At 41.8% G+C, this 20,749-nt stretch overlaps 3 protein-coding genes across 4 annotated transcripts; 2 read left to right on the top strand and 1 right to left on the bottom strand.

Moving 5' to 3' along the window:
* Positions 1–743: 743 nt before the first annotated feature.
* nim1kb (NIM1 serine/threonine protein kinase) lies at positions 744–6,132 on the top strand. Of its 2 annotated transcripts, XM_005921696.2 has the most exons (4): positions 744–860; positions 1,168–1,444; positions 3,198–3,466; positions 5,136–6,132. In XM_005921696.2, the coding sequence occupies exons 2-4, from the start codon at positions 1,180–1,182 to the stop codon at positions 5,892–5,894; spliced, it is 1,293 nt and encodes a 430-aa protein (XP_005921758.1). In that variant the 5' UTR covers positions 744–860; positions 1,168–1,179; the 3' UTR covers positions 5,895–6,132. The 2 variants fall into 2 exon arrangements, with proteins under 2 accessions (XP_005921758.1, XP_042076517.1); XM_042220583.1 differs by lacking the exon at positions 744–860 and having other exon boundaries at positions 871–1,444.
* An 809-nt stretch (positions 6,133–6,941) lies between these two features.
* On the bottom strand, positions 6,942–8,527 carry gadd45gb.1 (growth arrest and DNA-damage-inducible, gamma b, tandem duplicate 1). Its single transcript, XM_005921698.2, has 3 exons — positions 8,299–8,527; positions 7,977–8,184; positions 6,942–7,854 (listed from the first exon to the last, which is right to left on the bottom strand). Exons 1-3 carry the CDS (start codon positions 8,439–8,441, stop codon positions 7,741–7,743), a joined length of 465 nt encoding a protein of 154 aa, XP_005921760.1. The 5' UTR covers positions 8,442–8,527; the 3' UTR covers positions 6,942–7,740.
* A 3,955-nt stretch (positions 8,528–12,482) lies between these two features.
* LOC102303823 (growth arrest and DNA damage-inducible protein GADD45 gamma-like) lies at positions 12,483–13,832 on the top strand. The gene is made up of 3 exons (XM_005921699.2): positions 12,483–12,652; positions 12,752–12,959; positions 13,082–13,832. The coding sequence occupies exons 1-3, from the start codon at positions 12,552–12,554 to the stop codon at positions 13,193–13,195; spliced, it is 423 nt and encodes a 140-aa protein (XP_005921761.1). The 5' UTR covers positions 12,483–12,551; the 3' UTR covers positions 13,196–13,832.
* Positions 13,833–20,749: the final 6,917 nt, after the last annotated feature.

Raw genomic sequence — 20,749 nt, 5'->3', positions numbered from 1 at the left:
CCTTTTATTCCTAACATGTTACCCAGCACATATCAGTATAAATATCCAGCATGATTTATTTTTGGCAGTGTTGTTTTTTGAGGGGGTTTTGAGCAGTGTGTATAATAATTATGATTTTGTACATTTGCATGGTTTTTGACTGCTGTCTGCTGACTAATGTCCTTCCACTACTCTACACAGGGATGACATACCTGAATGAAGATGCTCATGCCTGCTGAGGCGTTGACCTTTCTAATCTCGTTATCTGTGCTGTTCTGCCAGCATCTAAAGGGGACAGAGAGCTAATCTCTATGGGAACATTTGCTAATGCCGTTGCATAACATTTCATCTTCACAAAATCCAAGAGATCAACTTTACTTAGATAGCACATGGATGTCAGTTGCACAGGTGTATTATGTTAGACATGAAATCCGCATTCTGATCATATAAACTCTAAAAACAACTTATTTGTGCATATCTGTTTTATGGCCCCTTTTTTGATGTTTGAATTGATGTTAGCTGTATGAAAGGACTGGGGCAGACTCAGATTAAAGCAGGATTAGAGGTCATGGCATCATCTTAAGCTTTCGTTTCTTGGACATGAAAAGAGGCTGAAGATAAGCAAAGGTGAGGGGTGTGGCCAGAGATGCCCACACTGACTGAACACTTTACTAATCGTTGTGACGCTCCCCCTACCACGCTGCCTTGCATGTGATTTGCCATGAGTGTGTAGTCATCTGATTTAGAGGACTGAGAAGAGAGCGAGGCCATGACAACGCTGCTCTGAAGACATTTTTTAGGGTTCTGTACAGAAAAAATAACCCCCTTTTTAAATATCATTTGCAAGGGGCTCTGCAGCCATGGTTTGATGCAGAAACTTGGTAAGAAGATTTCTCATTGTAGTTATTTGTGTGTGTTACTGTTTTATTGCAACCATTTCACTACTAGGCTTCTAAAACAGTATAAAACATGTATACTTTGCAGATTTAATTAATGTTTTACTTGAGCGATTTGGTTTCAGTGAAATAAGTGTCAAAACTTAATAGTGGTTCTTTTGGGGAAATTTATAGAGAATATCAGGAATCAAGTAAAAAACAACACCTTTGTCCCTCTAGTTTACTTCTATATGCTCCTCTGTACTGTAACTTACATAAGATGGACTGTTAATGACTCCACCACTATCTTCAGCCTGCTGCAGAAATGCCTGGAGGCCAGTACCAGGTGGCGAGCGCCAGGCTCCACCACAGCCTCTACAGCCTGACGGACAGCTCTGATGCTGGGCCTGAGGATGAGGAGACAGACAACCTCACTCCCCTGGAGAAGCTCACCAGAGATATGTGCAAGGACGAGCAGACCATCAAGGAGCTGATCATAGGGCGCAGAATTGGATTCTATATGGTCCGCGGGGAGATCGGCTACGGGACATTCTCCAGGGTCAAACTGGCTTTCCACGCTCTGACGAGAGGTAGATGGATATTCTGAATCTTCAAGATAATCTTCACTTATATTTTACCTTTGCTTCCTTTTCCTCTGTCTCAGACTCAACCCTCTCAAAGCAGAGCTTGAATAGAGTGTGGATATGCAAGGTTTAAACTGGTTGCAGCCCTTTGTTGACAACACTTGAAAACCTTTTTTAAAGACTACACACGTCTGATGTTTGACGGGCCTGAAACTGAGAACCAAACACAGCTCATGCAATAATGATCAATTTTATGCAACACAGTTTCCAAATTTAAAACTCATCTATAAAGCTTCCAATGCACCAGATGCTGATTAGTTGCTCAGTTAAAAGGAGAAATTACTGAAATACAGCAGCAGAACAGCTGCAACCTGATTCCAAACCTGATGTGTTGAGTCGTTTCAGGACAGGTGGCAGAAATCTGACCTGAAAAGATCCAATTATTCACATAGCTTGAGATAGCTTCTCTTTGAATGTGTTGCAAAACAGTCCACCACAAACACATTCAACATACAGCAAAGTTAAGCTGAGGAGATTTTCACATTTGCAAAGCACAAACAGATTGTATCATTATAAATACCTTCAACATTTAAGCACAAATCCAATGACTTAAAACTGCTAATGGTGGTTGAACCACTAGAACCACAAGAACTGCTAGAGAAAACAGGTTACTGCAAAATTGTTGCCTTTCAAATGGCCAGGTCTGTGACCACTCGCAGTTAGTTGCCATCTTCAAAGCAACTTGCAATGGGAAGCAATAAGAAGGAAGGGCAATGGGAATGAAACAATCAGTCCCCTGTCGATTGGGAATTGAATGGGGTCAAACTGACAATTACATGTAATTTTGTTTGTGATAATACAACATTTAACTGTGAAAATCTGTTGCCGTCTTCATCCACAGAAATTCATATGAATTATTTTGATTCTAGCCAGAATCTCGTAGATTTGAAACAGAAATTTAGATATTTAAACTGCTAAATGGCATAAGTGCTTGGAAAGACCTGCTTTTACATAGGAATATAACCAGAATACAACCAGCTGACAAACAGTTGAGAAAAGTCTGCTATTGCAAAGAGACATGTCGCAGCTGAGTTGCACTTATTGCCTAAGACCGACTCATATTGGTTGAAACATGTTAGCACTTTTTTATAAATTAGATGGCAGTTATTTGCAAACAGTTGCCAATCTGTCTGAGACTGATTGCCATTTGTGTTGGTCTGCAAATGTTCAAAGACAGGTTGCCTTCCACTATGCACCTGGTTAAACTTTTTCTATTTCAAGGAGTCAGGTCTGAAAAGCAGCTGATATCTGGTGGTTCATCTGGATAAATTAATTAAGAGGACCAATCAACTGCAGCTGATTATATATTATATAATATAAACATGCTGTTCTGGTGATGCCAGTCCTTTTTCATCTTATCCTGCTTTAAGCTAAACAATTTCAAACATTGGGATTTCAGGTTTACCTTCAGCAAGCTAACCCTTTATTAACTTTTTGATCATTACTTAATAATTAACACCATCTTTTTATATGTTATAAATTTAATAAAAGAATTCTGCTCGCAGTCACTTCTTTAGTTAAAGACATTTTTTTTCCGATTCATTTAACTACTCTCTCCATGTATCTCCATGCATTGCAAAAGCACTCCGGTTTCTGTGTAAGCTTTCAGTTTCTGTTCGACTTTCAGCCTCTGATGTCATGGACACCTTCTCTGGAGTTATGTTACCATGACACGATCATTCTGTCCAATCTTTCACAGACAAAGTGGCTCTGAAGATCCTGGATAGGACGAGGCTGGATGCTGAAGCCCAGCGTCTTCTCTCCAGGGAGATCAGCAGCATGGAGGCCCTGCACCACTCAAATGTGATCCGTTTGTACGAGGTCGTGGAAACGCCGAGACGCCTCCACCTGGTGCTGGAGTATGCAGGAGGAGGAGACCTCCACAGCAGGATATGCAGCGAGGGAAAATTGTCAGACAATGCCAGCAAGATCACCTTCGCCCAGATCCTCTCTGCCATCAAACATATGGTCAGTGATGTTGAAAGCTTTCAGAGCAAGATGCTGCTTGTGTTTCCCATCATGCAGTTTAGTTATGTGCTCAGTGAAGTCACACCTTCTCACATGTGAGACACACACAAGATGTCATCTGCTTCAGATGTGTCATGGCTGCTGGCAGTCCTCTGTTTGGTTTGAAGGTGAGGGAGCTGCCTGGGTAGAGCGTGCAGGAGGCAGGACACATGACAGACGCTGGCTCACTGTGAATAAGCCAGATTATAACCTGCCCTGTTCACACAGGAACGCAAACTGGATTTTTACTGAGAAGCTGGCAGGTCAAACATCAGCTAACAGTTAATCCCACCATGTCTGACACAGAGCTGTTATAATTTTACCCATTTTAAAAAATTATTTGAAATTTTATCTTTTCTTTTATTTGGTAAATTTCTAGTGTGAGTTTGCTTGTTTTGGTTCATTTTCATCAGCTTCACGGTTCATTTTAGTTTATCATTATGCATTTATTATATTAGGTATTTTAATAAAAACATAACCCCTCATGACATGTATGTATTGTAAGATGTGTTTACATACATCAGCACACTAACAAAGGTTAAAAGTCAGGACATTCACCAGGGAAAAACCAAAATGACACAACAAAGACCTGATGACAAAGTCAGGGCTTAAATACACACACGAGGTGGGTAATTATAGATAAAGAACACGGCTGGAAAAATAAAGAGAGGTGGACAGAATCAAACTAATGACATAAAGAGGAATCAAAACTAAACACACAGGAGACAAGAGACTAGCAAAATAAAACAGGAAGTAACCAAACAAAGGAACATCTGACATTGCCAGGAAACTGGAAACCATCCGGGGGATAACTGTAAAGAACGCAAAAAACTGAAAGAACTACAACAAAGAGTCTAAAGCCAGAAGCACTGGGTCAAATATCCAGGATCATGACAGTGGCATCAAGTCTGTGCTACCTTACATGAGGAAATGTACTGTTATTTTTGGCCATGAAATACTCGATGCACTTTATGCTTCAGTAAATAAAATCCTGCTTAATATTTTTATTTCAGTCTTGGTGATTTTCTTTTAGGGAAAGAATAAAACCTCTTTGGCAAGTCCCAATTTTTTTTCTCTGCAGGAAAATCCTGATGAAGACCTGATGAAGATCCAATATATATCTCATATTTATTCATAAAAGGGTTCTTTCCTTATCTTATTGTATAAGATATTATTTTAGTGACTCACACTCAACTCTTATAGTCAGGTTGCATTAGAAGAATGAAAATAGGGTCCGTTAGATGAAATCTTGGAATGGAGACATACATCAAAAACATGCAAAAACATGATTATAAACAAGCCTTTGTGCTGACCCAGTTATCTAAACCATTGGAGTGAATATTTAAATTTTCACTTTAGATTTTTTTAAGGGTGATTGTGGGTTTAGCTGTAACCTGGGCAGCTTAGGTGCAGGTCTGCTCAGAGCACTTTTTTGTGTTCCAAAACAATGTTAAAGTTGTGCGGTCACTGAACTGGTCACCATTAAAATTATAATTCATTACAGCCATCCAGCTGTACATCTAAATTCCCAAAAGCCTTTTAACAGATGCAACTTTAATAGTGAAAGTCTAACCTCACATTTACTTTACAGTTTGAAATTCCAACCTTCTCTTTATGTTTTGCTCTGCAGCACAGCATCAACATCATCCACCGGGACCTGAAAGCAGAGAATGTCCTGTTCACCATCGACGGCTGCGTGAAGGTGGCTGACTTTGGATTCAGCACGCAGATGTCAAACTGCAACAATGCTCTGGACACCTTCTGTGGCTCGCCGCCCTACGCAGCCCCAGAGCTCTTCAGGGATGAGTCCTACCTGGGGCCTCCGGTAGATGTTTGGGCAATGGGAGTCCTGCTTTTCTTCATGGTGACCGGCACCATGCCGTTCCGTGCCGAAACCATGGGCAAGCTGCGGCGCTGCGTCATTGAAGGCAATTACACCATCCCCCCCTGGGTGCCAGGCCCCTGTCAGAGGCTCATAAAAGGCATCTTGAAGCTGGTCCCCAGTGAACGATATGCTATCGACCAGATGCTGGGTTGTGATTGGCTCTTACCTGTGGAGTTCCCCTGGTCGTTTCTCCCTTCCGACTCAATGACCACCCTGCGGAGCCTGATGGTCTCAGAGAACACCAGCCTGGAAGAGGAAGTGGAGGAGGTCAGAAGCTCGCTGGAGAAGCTTGGCTTTACCGCAGAGCACCTGCAAAACAATCCGCTGAAAGACAGCCGGAGTCCTGTCACCGGGGTCTACCGCATCCTGCTTCACCAGGCCCAGAAGAAGAAGGGCTGCGACTCTCCCCCAGTAGTCCGAGGGATGGTGAGAGACCCCAAGAGGGAGGGGCTCCGGGCCTACAGGGGCCTCAGGCACACCTCCAAGTTATGTGTGCTTTCATAATAAAGCACTGCTTTTGCACAGACTTATTTTATACCAACTTGCAACAAACAGGAACATTTTTAAATGAGTTGTAGCTTTTACAGTTTTTAGCTTTTGATAAATTTGTTTCACTCTTCCTAATGCAACTCAGGTGTCAACCTGCAGCAATGCCCCAGTCACCTTCTGCACTGTTTGGAATACCCTAAATGTTAAATAAACATGGAAGTGCCTAATAAAATTAAACAAAGGTAGTAATCAATGAAGGAATGTGTGTTTTCATTCATTTATTATTAATTTTTAGCAATATTTAAACACATAAAACATTTTTTTTCTAAAGCCCAACAGACAATATAAAAGCTGTAAAAAGAGAGAGAGAATGAGACTCTATTGCACTGCTCCGTACATTAAATGAGAGACAACGCTTATGCCCTGTTCACGAAAGTGTAACTAAAGTAAGGAGCGGTGCCTGATGCAGATTTCATTTTAAAGGCAGAGCAGGTGGTTCTGCTGCTGCACCCAAACACAGCTGATCTCCTGTCTTTGTGCTGTGTTTACCAAAGTTTCACCAAGTGCCTGCCAGTAAATAATAGTCCCGACAGCAGCTGGCAGGATACCATAGATAGTCAGGACCCCCACCCTCTCTTCTCCCCAAAACCGGCCCAAACCAGCCAGACCTCACTCAGCCCCCCTGCAGCACTGTACTGACTAACCCCTCCGACTCCTCCCAGCCTTGCCCTGTCCGACCCCAACCTGCAGGAAGCAGCAGATGGCGCGGCGTGGCCAGGGAAGACATCTGCGGGCTAAACAATAGGCACTCTGTTCGGACCGCTGGAGCTGACAGGCCGGGAGCCCCGCTATTGTGCTCTGCGCCATACATATGCAGATGAAGTCTGGAGGAGGAGGGCCTGAATGTGTTTGCCCCCTCCTCCCTCAGATGTCAGGCCGTATCGTCTCTCCACCCAAAGGGAGTTTAAAGCTTGTGTTAGTTTCAGCCCTCCTCCCTCTAAACACCCCGAAAAAGCACAAAAAAAAGAGTTTTGCAACTGCAAGTGAAAACACAACGCAAAATTCATCTTTCAAGTTTTATTGAGTATTTTCCACTTACAGCTTCCAATAATGTTTGAAACAGCTGATAAGTTAACACCAAGTTAGTTTCCAGCATTGCCTCAAAAAGATCAAACACATTAAGTCAAATTTTATTTTCTTTTTGTTTTCACTACAGGCTACATAGTAAAATATTTATAGGATAATCTAACAAATTCTCATGACGTTAAGTTAATTGAGCGATTTTCTAAAGTGAAACCTTTAGAATATAGACATTTTGTTGTTTTCTATATATGTTTTAGAATATTTTGTCATTGTTAAATTTCTAAAGTGAAACCTTTAGAGAATTAAGACAATTCTGGAAAGTGGGAAACATTTCCGCTGACTGCAACTGATGTCATGTTGCTCAGCGAAGAGGACATCCTTAAAAAGTCCCTTTCTAAGAAGGCCTCTCTCTCAGCACCGCTTCTTCTCCTGCTGCGCGTGCTTCAACGTGCGACATTTGCTCTGTGGAACCACAGGACGCAGAACTCGCTTCTCCTTCCTCTCCAAACCTCATCCGCACAAAGAATGAGGGTCGATGCGTCGCTCTTGTGGCATGCCCGACCTCATTCACATAAAGAATGAGAGTCATCTTGGCATGGACGGGACAAGAGGCGACGGTTCACGGGGGCCCCTCGGGCCGGCGCCGTGCTGCCTGGACGGGAATCCTCCTCAGGAGTATCCAGGGATGAGCAGAAACAGGGTCATCCTGTCCATCAGGATGAGTATTTCCCGATAAGAAGCTTTGCAGCATCTGAGCGAGTGAGGAGCAGGTCCCAGATCAGCGCTCGGGGAGGCTGATCTCAGGAACCCAGTCGTTCAGATGCCTGCTCTCCTCACAGAACAGGTGCAGCTTCTCCAGAGCGGGGCCCTCCCAAGACCCGTCAGCCGGGTTCTGATCAAACAGGAAGAGGAAAGCAGATTTAATCGCACGTTTCTTTTCAGAAAGCACAAAAAAATAAAAATAAAAAATCAGCCTTGAAATTCTTCACAGTGCTGCTACTGAGCTCTACATACCGTGATGAGGACGCAGTGCGCATCTTCAAACTGTTCCGCCTTGTCCCCAACAATCTCCACCAGACGCTGCATGTCGCTCACTCTGACGATGCTGATGTCGTTGTCGAAGCAGAAGGACTGGATGAGGGTGAAGTGGATCTGGAGGGCGATGTCACACTCAAACTCCTCATCCATGGCCAGGACACAGAAAGACACACTGTCCGGGTCTCTGTGGGGACATTAAAGAACAAAATCCATGAGATTCTACCCACAACTGAATAAATCAGCGTTTAAATGAGTTTACACGTAGTAAACTTTATCTTTCCAGCAGTCTCATACTTACAGGTTCATAACTTTTGCGCACTCGTAGACACCAACGGTGAGGGAGTCGTTGTCTTTGGCGGTCACCAGGACCTCCTCGAGGGCAGTGCCGGCGCACTGAGCACGCTCGGTGGGTTTCTGGATCAGGACCTCCTCAAAAGTCATGATGAAGGCTGTGAGGATATTCCGCTGTGGAAAAGCTCGAGAAAGTCTGAAGAGTAAATCCGCAGAGAGAGCAGAGTGCTTTCACAGCCGTGGTCACCCTCTTTTATACCCTGCAGCTCGTGCGGCGCAGTGAAAGCTCTGTGCCCTGATTGGCTAAAGCTGAATGGTGTATTGGTATGATAATGCTATTGTCACACTCCGGCTCGTGGCAGATTGATGGGGGTCATCGAGCCACTCACGCCCCCGGCTGCACGCACACAGCAGTTTGCCATGCAAGCTAAAAATTGCTTAATTATATTACAGAAAGCGTTTGATTACTCTGCAGCACTTTGGTGCAACGCACTCAAAACACAGCATATGATTCAAGTTGCAGTGACACATCGTGCACCTGTCTTTTTACATGTACTCATAATAAACTACAAACTGAAGTAAAATGCGCATATAGCTACTCGGAAATCTTTGCAAAGGTTACTTATGGACACTTTTAGCTCCACAAACGTCTTTGTGAACTTTACTAAAACATTTTTTGAACTCAGACAAACTTCCAATGCCTTTTCCTTCATTTTATACTTTTCTAATAGAATCTAAGTAGCAGAATGGCGAAAGTGTGAAGCTCCCCTCCTCCCTCTCAGCAGCAGAGAAAGGGCAGGTGGATGATGCCATCTGTGGAGTAGAGGCTGGCCATAAAACTGCCCCATTGTAAGCACAGAAGCTCCTCTATTGTCACGGTCTTCTATACAAATGCAAATCATCAGCGCGTGCCAGAACGCAGTGCGTGCTGCACAATCTGCAGTGCTGGCCCACGCGAACCACGTGGCCATCAGCTGGCCCCCAAATCCTTCCTTCCTCGGGTTTTATTTATTTACTCTGGGGAGTTCAGGAGCCACGCGAGTTACGCAGAAATAGCTTTAAAAGTTATTTTACTTGGAATTTGGCCCATAGTTCCACTAAATGCTTTCATTTGCGATTTAAGTGGTCCCGACAAACTTTTACGCAGGACTCCATTTCACCTGCTCCACGCGTTAGGCACTTTCAATGTAACATATTGTCATTATTTGGTAATTTTTAGTATCCAGTTCAAGTAACCTGACCTGTGTCTGGTTTTATTATTATCCACAACTTCTTTTCACTCCGAAACTTTTACGCACGATCCTGCCTCATTCGGTTCACTTCTAGTGCCGTTTCTCTTCTCTTATTTGGTGCCATTTCATCTGCATAATAATCCAAAACACATCTTGCATCAGGTCAGACCTGCTGCCATTGCTGCGTAAATTGCGCAGGGGGTTGGAGGTGCAGACACAGGTCGGTGGTGATTGATTCAGCACTATTGTTCTATGGAAGGCACAGTGGCAGATGGAGAACTGTCGCTATGAGGGGACCCCCTCCTCCAAGCCCCCCTTCTCCAAGCCCCCATTCTCTTTCTCCTAAACCTAGGTCATCTTCGACCCCAGGGCTTTTTTTTTTTTTTTTTTTTTGTCTTTTGTCGACATGTCTCAACATTCGCAAGTCTGTTGTCTGAGTTTTGATTAAGTTAGAATACCAAAGATGAGTCTTCACAGTCTAAACTTGCAAAATGTAAAAGGCTATCTCCCCAAACAAGTAGAGGCAAATAAAAATCACTCTCAGTTTGAGCTGTAATCAGACGAGAATGCCCCAAGTGTTTCGTTTAACAACAAAATGCTTATCTTTGCATTATTGCAAACAGGGTCATTTATTTGTTTTTACTTCAGTCCTCATCTGCACGTCATCTGGCCCAAAGTTTGATTTGGATCTAGCTGATACAAAATAAAACACACATCTACTTTTAGGAAGGATAAGCTCGTATCACCACGGGCCAGGCGCGTGCAAATCGATACCAACCCATTGTTGGTGAAGCACATCTGCCAGATGGTGGACTCTCCGGCAGTGCGCGACAGGTGTTGGTGTTCAAAGCTCTTTACTGGTGACCTGCGGCGACTCAACAGAGCCCACCCTCTGCGTTATAAAGGGAAATGTCCAAAGGTGGCAGATAATTCAGAGGTTTGCAGAAATGTGTTTTTAGTGTTTGCAGAGATGACTTAAGCTCTGTGAATAAAAACAAAATATTTGTATATATTTTTGCACTGATAAAATACGTTTTTGAGTTAGAGAGCGATACACATTACATAACAATCATCTTTAGCGTAGATCCACGCAGTCTGTCTACAATTCTGCGTTTTAAACACAACTTACAAAAATAATCTTTGCAGGAGTAGAACATGTGTCTATTACGCCCAGCAGGTGCTGCGTGACTTCTTTTGTTCACCCTCACTTTACCTTCCTCCTGGGACAGATGGTATCTGCCGGTTACTATGGAGAGTGATGCAGAGTAGAGAGATAAAGCACGCAGGCATCTCCAGATGCCACGCGCCAGTCTTTACACATGCAAAGCAGCGGCCCGTGCCATTTCTTAATCTACAACAAACAGTTCATGCTGTGAAGCTGGTCACGACGTCTAAAAGTCTGCCTGACAGTCAGTACAGTTGGAAGGGTGGATAGATCTGATTATTTTGACATCAAACATTGCTGATTACCCTGCATTGATGCTGTTTTTAAGAAAGTTTCTGCTTATTCTTCCAGAAAATTTTCTACGACGTCTTAAAAGGGCCCTGTCCAACGGTGTTCCAATAGTGTTTTAGCTGTTCTGACCACAGCATTAGTAACAATTTGGACATTTCTCGCCTATTTACAAATATACATTGTGCATATTTCATAAATTTTTATATCTTTGCATTTTTACACCAGCTGCGGTTTCAGTTAGAATAAAATATTTAGCTTTTAAAAAACTTCAAAAAGTGGTGAAAGCATGAAAATATCTTACAAGTGTCGAATAGATTTACTGAAGCATTTGTGTACACAAGACTTTATCTGACTAGCTTATTAAATCAAACTTTTATTTATACAGAAAAATATAATGTCATCATTTGAAAACAAACCAGTTCAACATCTAATGCTCTGTCTTCAGATTTTAAAAATCCATCTTTAGATGGATTTTTAACAGCAGACCAAACCAATCAGCCACTGCCACCCATTCATTTCCACAAAAGGTTAAACTAAAACAGCAAGTCTTTCTCTGTGATTTCAGCTCATTTTAATAATCTTTATAAGCTTGCTTAGATCTGATCTGAAGTTAACTTTGACATGATGAATGGTGTTAGGATTCTAACCTTGCAGGAAAGCTTTATTCAGAGCCCAAACTCTGTGGATGAATGGAGTAATACATTTTAAATGGCAAATATGAAATGATATGGATGACATAACTGGATCAAAAGGATGTAGACTTCTTACTGTTTTCACTGGAGCTTTTTATTGCACTGATCCAGGCAGACATCAATTCGCACAAAACAGCAACAGTTACATGGAGAACCTCAAGAATGCAAGAATGCAGGAGTTTTGACCAAAGTTACTACTAATGCTCTGTTACTCTTGATGTAATCGAAGATCACTCCAAGTTTTATTAAAACTAGCTGATTGCACAAGAAAGAGCAAGTTTGAAACAGATAGATTTGAAAAGTCTGAAATGAACCTGACAAACACTTTGTTGATGTTCGGTGAGATGCCACAAACACCGGTAAAATTAACTCCATGCAAATGAATGTAAATGACTGGGTGCATTAAAACAAGCCCCCCTAAAGCACAATATTATGATTTGGAAAGCGTGCAGTTGCATTGAGAAATACTTTAGATTCAAATATCCTTTGGCTTCATCGTTTAAGCATTTCAGTGGCGTTATCAGTCGCTTCTTAATCTTGCAAAACTTTGAGGACTTTCACAATAGCAGTCTGGTCTTGCTGTGTGGTTTCATTATTCTTGTAAGCTGAAATAAGCACTTAAAGGTCAGGCTTTCTACATTTGATCCTTTCAAATGAAGCTGCCCCCAACTTTCTAAGACTTTTCTATGGGCACGCGTGCCTGAGGGTGGGGTGGGGGCTGCTGGCCTCTTGTTACCATTGTGCTGCAATCAGCCAATGAAAGAGTCAGCACGTGCCGGGTCTGCAGTATAAATGTTGGCAATCTCCTGGAAGCAGCACAAACAGCCTTTTCTGGACTTTCTGATACTGCTTCAGCTGAACTGTGAGATACAAACTAACCATGCAGTCTCCTGGAAAATCTCTGAAGGAAGCTCTGCTGTGTGCTCAGACCGAGGAGCGACTCACTGTTGGAGTCTATGAGAGCGCCAAAATTATGACTGAGTAAGTAAACTTCATGTGACCTTAGCATCTTCTCTTAACATTAGGGTTAATAAACACTGAACAGCAGCGCTTAACAGGATGATTTTTGTTTGCCTACAGAGACCCGGACAGTGTGTCTTTCTGTGTCCTGGCCATGGATGAGGAGTTTGAGTGTGACATCGCCCTCCAGATCCACTTCACCCTCATCCAGTCCTTCTGCTTCGACAACGACATCAGCATCGTCAGAGTGAGCGACATGCAGCGTCTGGTGGAGATTGTTGGGGACAAGGCGGAACAGTTTGAAGATGCGCACTGCGTCCTCATCACGGTATGTAGAGCTCAGTAGCAGCACTGTGAAGAATTTCAAGGCTGATTTTTTATTTTTATTTTTTTGTGATTTCTGAAAAGAAACGTGCGACTAAATCTGCTTTCCTCTTCCTGTTTGATCAGAACCCGGCTGACGGGTCTTGGGAGGACCCCGCTCTGGAGAAGCTGCACCTGTTCTGTGAGGAGAGCAGGCATCTGAACGACTGGGTTCCTGAGATCAGCCTCCCCGAGCGCTGATCTGGGACCTGCTCCTCACTCGCTCAGATGCTGCAAAGCTTCTTATCGGGAAATACTCATCCTGATGGACAGGATGACCCTGTTTCTGCTCATCCCTGGATACTCCTGAGGAGGATTCCAGTCCAGGCAGCACGGCGCCGGCCCGAGGGGCCCCCGTGAACCGTCGCCTCTTGTCCCGTCCATGCCAAGATGACTCTCATTCTTTATGTGAATGAGGTCGGGCATGCCACAAGAGCGACGCATCGACCCTCATTCTTTGTGCGGATGAGGTTTGGAGAGGAAGGAGAAGCGAGTTCTGCGTCCTGTGGTTCCACAGAGCAAATGTCGCACGTTGAAGCACGCGCAGCAGGAGAAGAAGCGGTGCTGAGAGAGAGGCCTTCTTAGAAAGGGACTTTTTAAGGATGTCCTCTTCGCTGAGCAACATGACATCAGTTGCAGTCAGCGGAAATGTTTCCCACTTTCCAGAATTGTCTTAATTCTCTAAAGGTTTCACTTTAGAAATTTAACAATGACAAAAAAAAAAAGATTCTGAAAAAAATCATCTAAGGGTTTCACTTTGGATATTTAATACTGAATTTAAAAAAAGGTTTAAATAAAAAAAAAGATCTGACTTTAAATCTTGAAGTGTGAAACAAAAACTCTTTCAATTTAACTTCATGAAAAATGAAACTATTTGTGAATTCTTGCATATTTTTTCACATGAAAAGTTACAAATAAAACATTTGAAAATTCTACTTTGCTCATTCACTATTCTTTAATTTTTTGTCTCAGTTGTCTGAAGTAGAAACACAGTAACACTTGGATTTTTTTCCCATGGCAACATTTTGAGCTCCTTTTAGGGAGTTTTACTTTTACTGGAATTACTCAGCAAGGTCTGCAGCTCCTGAGTGAAATGGGAATAAAGTTAAGAAAACCAAGTATATAACAATGTAATTGCACAGCTCAGATTATTGTTATCAGACTCATTTCTTTATGGCAGTAAAGGATTAGGAGGGGTTACGAGATGGATAAAAAACAATAAAGTGGGAAAAAGAGATGCATAATGGTAAACCTCTAAAAAGTTTCATAGTCACATGAAAAACAGCTAAGACCAATCCATGTACTTCTTTAATAAAGGAGGTGAGGTGATTTTAACGTTACCTGGCATGGCCAGAGATTTAAATCTGCTGTTTTCATTCCTACAGTAATGATTACAGATCAAATTAAGTTTGTCTCTGTGAGCCTGCAGCTTCTCCTGTACTTCAAATGCCAAAATATGTTTTTTCTTTTAGTGTGAAATTCCTACGACCGCTGCTATCAGCTGACCCTCTAATCTCAAAAATTGATTTAAAAAGTATTTTTTGTATATATTGTTTATCACGCTTTTTCAAGTTGGTACATTAAAAACCTAGTGGATTAGCTATTAGCAGCTTGTGTTTTAATACTATAGCCAGAGAGGCCGACTTTGACCTATGAAGGAAAACTTTCAGTTTGTGATATTCAAGTTTGTAATAATTTAACAGGAAGCAAAACAAAGTCCTGTTGATGATGAACCTAAACTCGAGTTAAATGTGACCAAATAATGAGTGCAGTCTATAGACGGGCAAATAACATCTGCATCTATTTCAAAAACTGATGACTTTGACAACATAAACATATTTGACACCTTTAACTTAGTTATATATCCCCCTTTTCAACAGAAGTGAACTATTTTTTAAAAGACTTCACAGACAGAGGTGGAGTGGTAAATTGTTCCAGAGCCTTGGCGCCACAGACCAAAAGGCTCTGTTTGCCTTAAAGGCTTCAGTCTTCTACAAAGGACAACAAACAGATTTTGAGCTTTTGAATGAAGACACTGAGCAGCACTGTGTCTAATGTGTCTAACAAGAAGTTGAGATAAATAGTCTGAATCATTTTCATGTGCTGGATGCAGTTTTAAAACATACTTTTAAATCAACCCGGAGCGAGTGTAAAGAGAATAAAGTCGGGGTAATATGCAAATTTGTAAAACTCAGTTCAGACTGGAGGCCTCAGATGACTTACTGTAGCATCCTTTCAAATGTCACAGGCCAAAACACTGAATGTGTGGCTGCAAAACCCACCCATTAACACACTTAAAGCTTTCTAATTATAGCTTTTCCTAATTATGTTGTAACATAATTTAGAAATACATATTTTTTATTTTATTGTAAAGCACATTGGTTTTAAATGTGCTATATAAAAATAACTTACATTTATTTATTGTCTGTACAACTTAGAATCGACATTTGCGATATTTTGTGCATAAGCTAACTTTAGCTTGCTATCTTTAGCGACACGTTTAGCAGAGAGTTTCTCTGCTTCTCTGTTGTCTTTAAGCAAGATGATGAAAATGCGTTTTTCACGTCATTTTCACACATACACTGCTAATTTATTTGTTAAAAACTCTGTGTAAAGTTAGATTGAGCAGATATGGAAGTACATGGTTAACTGTCTGGAGCATTTCGTGCTAGGAAATGCTCATTCAGGCAGCACTCCCAGCCTAATCCATCAAGCTTTTCTGATCTGATTCTTTCCAAACTGTTTAAAGTTTAGTCTCCTCATTTAATTGATGGCCAGTTTATGCATAGGTAAGTTTATGTTTGAAAGAAAAAGGGTGTTTATAAAACTTTGCAGTGACTGAACCGATGACATTTTCTGAGGCTTGCTCATTTAGTATTGCCAACTCCAAACATTTTAAATTATTTCACTCTTGCCAGCATGCTAACTGTACTTTGTACCCTGTACCCTTCTTTAAAAACACCCCCCGCCCAATAAAACTCAGCTACACAGAGGTTGCATGGAGGTTAATGGAGGTGATCTTCTGCTCCTGGCACATGCTACTTTTTTCTTCTCATTCTCAAATTTACAATTCAAAACCTTTAAGAAGCTTTTGTGTGCTTGAATTCAGATTTTAAAGGCGCTCTGACCTGCATGTTGCCTGCAGTGTGAACTATTGTGGCGTCAACAGCTGCTGCAGGCCCCCCATGCCCCAAATGACATACACAAACACACACACAGACACCCATGATTGCTACTTAAGTCCTTACTCTTTCTGCTGATCTGCTTTCTAATGTGATGTTTTAAAAGATTGAAAAATTAAACCAAAGAAGAAGAAAAGTGGTTGTTTTAAATCAGTTACACCCTAAGTAGCTTCATCAGTCTGTGTTGCACTCTGGTGTGTGCACGTACGCACACCCAGCAGCCCTTTGTGACACAAAAAAAAGAGGAAGAAAAAAGGGCCAGGCCAGCTGAAACGTAATCAGCCCTTTAAATTTCCACAGCAACCAACCCAACACTCACTCCATCTGCTGTCCAATTTAATGACAGAGAGAGAAAGGGAGAGAGGAGGAGGAGGTGGCCCTGTGCCTGGCACAAGTCTGCTGCCATTCATCCATTCAAAGCCAAATCCTGACTAACAACAACATCCCCCGGCCGAGCAGTCAGCAGAAACACATCTGAAGTCTGAGCACAGCAGGACGGAGCGGTCTCTAAAAGTAGTTAAACAGTTTTGGGCATTTTAGAAAAATGTGCTTTTATTTTATTTTATTTTTTTATGATACACTAAATGAGAACCAGTGTCTGCCATGTGCAGGGGATAGCTTAGCATCGCTGGAGTCAGAGAGCAACATTAAGGCTGGAACTGGAATGGTTTAAAACACACCTGCAAACACATTTAAGGGTACATTTTCTGTCTGCTTCTCTGAACCCTAAACAAACCCAGCTGCCCTCAGCCTCAACCCAACCCAACCATTAAGAGCTGTGCTGCTGCAGGCGCATGCTGCTTCTCAAGTATCCTTTCAACATAAAAGCTTTCTTCTCCTCCTAAAGTCTTTTCAGTGCTGGAGAGCTGCAGCAGATGGTAATGACAGGCTGCAGGCTCAGTCTGTGTTTCTGTGTTCTCCTGTTTTATTGGAGTTTTGATTGAGCAATCCATTTATATTTCTTGCTTTGCTCGGTTATTAGGGTTTTTTGGACAATAAAGGCTTTTATGCATCTAAAATCCTAAAATATTGAATAATCTAAGAGCCCTAGCCAAAGCCAAAGTCAATTAAACTGTTTTTACTTTAGAAAAAACAAAATTGCAGAAATCAGTAGCTGTCTGACAACAATGCTAATCTTTTTTTTTTAAAACTATGCAAATTTCCTGATTCATCCTTTCCATACGCCTGCTGCTGTTGCGCTGCTTGTGTGCATGTGTACATACGGGACAGAAACGCCCACCCTGTTCCCCCGGTCATCAGCTGCTGATGCTAATTTCTGGTTGTGATCTCAATCGCCCAGACCTGCTCTGGCTCGTAATGAGTCTAATCACTAATTACATTAGCAGGCCCCCTGAAGGGTGCGCTGCTCATCGGTGGCCTCAATCCTGCACAAAGATCCGGTGTAAACACGCCACCATCTAAAGAAACAAACCAAAGCTCGTTTGTATTTGTAACAGAGAAAACTTCAGCAATTTTACAAGTTAATTAGAAATCAGTGAAAATACATTTGTTTGCATGACAATTTCATCTTTCGGGTAACAAGAGTGTTTATAAGTAAATATGAAGACAAAGAGATTATCTGTTTTGTCCAGCGTTGCAGCTTGTTAAGATAAAGTGGACTCAGAGAGCTGAAGCGCTGCCAGCTGTTGCCAAAACATGGGTCTGTTTCTCCATTGAGCGTTGAGGCCCTCGAGGGCCTGGCTCAGCTGCTGCTGGTTCAACACGGCGAATTGCTGTGTATGCATTTAGCCTTACAGACAACATGGCAGAATTTCAACACTGAAATGAGTCCAAAGCCACCATAATTTATGTAATAATGTAGATTAGAGGCCAGATTTGAGTGACACAGCAGTGGCCCGTATCCTTGTATGCTGCAGAGGAGGAAGATCAGATGGCTAAATGTGCCTGTGCCGCACCTCCACCCACTGCACACCCACACCAAAACAAAACTCTGGCAAAAAAGAAAGAAAAAAAAAGCTACAGCCAACACGTCTACGCCCCCATCAATGGACACAAAGAGCAGAAAACGACAGGAGGGGCCCCAAACAAAGGTGCAGCGAGACCTCGGCCCTCTCTCCTCTTTTGTGCTGAAGAATGGCGAGGTCCAGGAGCAGCTGCTGCTGGCTGCATGGGACATTTGAGCCGGTCCTTTTCACCAAAAAACAAAGTCTGGCGCTGTGAGTGGACAGGCTGCACGGCTGGAGGGGTGGAGAAGAGGAGGAGGGAGGCTGTATACAAAACGAAGGGGCACACTTTGCCAGATCGACGTAGAGTTGACTCCCCATTGATCCTGCAGATCAGCAGCAGCAGAGGAAGAGGAAGGTGGGGTTTAGCAGGGTGAGGGGGGGGGTGCTTTTTAAAGTGAGGCCCTTTAAAGTTGATGGGAGTCACATCAGTCACAGCACAAAGGAGGACCCCGAGGTCTGCCATATGGTTGTAGGCACATCATCTGTTCAGGAATCACTAAAAGAAATCCAACCTAGGCCAATAGCGGCTCGAGCTCTGCCCACTGCACTACTCAGCAACAACAAATCTCTGGTTTCTGATTGGCCGATGGGATGTAGTTATTAAAAGCTCAGCGTCTCAATTACCCAGACAGGTATAGAAGTGAGAGACTTTGTTGTTTTAGTACTTGAGGATGATCTGTGTGGCAGATTGATAAGTGCTATTAATATTTTATTTCCTCTCCTTTTGCAGCTGTCAAAATCCATTCTTTTGTATACTTTTTAGGACTTTTTGCTGGACTCCTTTTGCCTCAGATGTCCACTGAAACTAATCAGTTAATCACAGGATGAAACAAATACTTTAAAAAGCAGTCAGTGCATTTAGCAGCATTAATCAAACCTCAGATTTTAATACAAATTTTAAAGAAACCTAATGCTACATATTTGGGCGCTAACTTTTACCATATGAATAAATCTTTTTTCTTTCATGCACCAGAACTATTTTAAACAAAAAGAATGAGATTTTTACAGGCATGTGGCCTAAAATAAACATAACTTGTATTAAAACTGTAATAGTTATTTGAGGTATAGGTCATCTGTTTTATTCCTCTAAGCCGACCTGACCTTTGACTCTCTTTCTGCAGTTGTTGCAAATGATTGTATCATAAAGGACAGAAAAGCATGCTGCCCTGCAAAATTCTAAATGCAGGCCAGCATGGAACATACAAAATCTTCAGTAAATAGTGTGAGAATTTAAATGAACCCATAATTATACATTTATTCAGTATGTCATGTATAATGATGTTAATCAACTGCGTTTATGTGTCAGAAGAAGATTACTTGTATTCATTTTAAAAGCATTTTTCTTGAAACTGCTTATTGCATTAAGTATGTCTGGCTGTAGGAAAGAAAAAAAGCTGACTTACATATGACATCTTTCATTTAATGGAATCTGGTCAAAATTAATCCATTGGTATACCTTAGTGATTCATTATTTTAAGAAATACAATTTGATTTTAGAAATTTTAGTTGCAGTTTTACTCAAAATTATTGTTACAAGTGCACGCCTGCACTTGCCTAAAGGCATAGCAGAGGGAACCCGTGTGTTAGGAGATGAAAGACTCGAAAGAAAAGGTTAAAAAACAAAAAATCTAATACATTTAACTGGACTCTCTCCTAATCTTTATTTAGGAGGGGAATGAAACCATAGCGGTGAAACGGACGAGCACAGTGTTTTTGTGAGGCACCACAAATATAAAAAGCGATCATAAATGAACAGTTCTTTTTAATAGGCTTGTTTGTATTTCTTCAAATGTAACACGTTATTCTGAAAGATGAACACAGCTGGCAGGTGGAGTAGGACCATAAAACATGGCGTAAAACGGACATAAACTAATGCACTTTACACTAACTGGTAAATAGTTTAGGTTGGCTTTCCAGCTAAAGATATAATGGACCTGTCTTCTTCTGTCAGCCTGTAGCATCGCAGTGGCACTACAGCTATCACCGCTCTCCTCCAGTCGGCATAGTGAACGAAGATAAATAGCTCCACCTAGTGGTTAAAATGGGTTCCTGCATAACAGTGCAGCGTATCGTGCAGCCTGGTCTTGATTAAGTCCATCAAGGCCAAAAATGACCGTAAAAAACATGTCAATTAGATTCAGATGATAAAATAAAGAAGCTGAACGTTTCTTTATTTGTTGCAATAAATCTGTTAAAATGATAAAATAACACAAATAATCATGGGCAAATGATGCACTTAAATTCTATTTCTTATCTGTTATTTCTAGAACATTTTATTATTAATCATGATAATTAACTAACTATCATTCATAATTATTTTATATTTCACTCTCCATTGTGATTATTATTGTTATTCTAAGAGGATTCTTTACTTTGAAATCACTTTTAGCTGGATCTGTATCTGTAGTGGAATTATCTAAAGCAGTAGTTCCCAAACTACCGTACGCGTACCCTCGGGGGTACGCAAGTGGCTGTAGGGGGTACGCGTGGGTTGGGGTTGGAGTGGGGATCAAAAGTTTTAAAAGCCGAAATTTGCGCTAATGCAGTTTTATTTGCCTGTCAAATACATGACTATATACCACCCTCTGGTGTTCAGCAAAAAAATA

The sequence above is a fragment of the Haplochromis burtoni genome, unplaced genomic scaffold (assembly GCF_018398535.1).
Source record: "Haplochromis burtoni strain Fernald_Lab_line unplaced genomic scaffold, NCSU_Asbu1 Contig_51, whole genome shotgun sequence".
Classification (NCBI taxonomy): Eukaryota; Metazoa; Chordata; class Actinopteri; order Cichliformes; family Cichlidae; genus Haplochromis; species Haplochromis burtoni.
This window is presented reverse-complemented; position numbering and strand designations above follow the sequence as displayed.

Bases quoted from the DNA above. Each gene is read 5' to 3' on its own strand.
- nim1kb (XM_005921696.2), top strand. From the start codon at position 1,180: ATGCCTGGAGGCCAGTACCAGGTGGCGAGCGCCAGGCTCCACCACAGC. The intron at 1,445-3,197 runs GTAGATGGATAT...AATCTTTCACAG, and splicing joins TTTCCACGCTCTGACGAGAG to ACAAAGTGGCTCTGAAGATC. The intron at 3,467-5,135 runs GTCAGTGATGTT...TTTGCTCTGCAG, and splicing joins TCTCTGCCATCAAACATATG to CACAGCATCAACATCATCCA.
- gadd45gb.1 (XM_005921698.2), bottom strand. From the start codon at position 8,441: ATGACTTTTGAGGAGGTCCTGATCCAGAAACCCACCGAGCGTGCTCAG. The intron at 8,185-8,298 runs GTAAGTATGAGA...ATGTCCCCACAG, and splicing joins TGCGCAAAAGTTATGAACCT to AGACCCGGACAGTGTGTCTT. The intron at 7,855-7,976 runs GTATGTAGAGCT...CTGTTTGATCAG, and splicing joins CGCACTGCGTCCTCATCACG to AACCCGGCTGACGGGTCTTG.
- LOC102303823 (XM_005921699.2), top strand. From the start codon at position 12,552: ATGCAGTCTCCTGGAAAATCTCTGAAGGAAGCTCTGCTGTGTGCTCAG. The intron at 12,653-12,751 runs GTAAGTAAACTT...GTTTGCCTACAG, and splicing joins AGCGCCAAAATTATGACTGA to AGACCCGGACAGTGTGTCTT. The intron at 12,960-13,081 runs GTATGTAGAGCT...CTGTTTGATCAG, and splicing joins CGCACTGCGTCCTCATCACG to AACCCGGCTGACGGGTCTTG.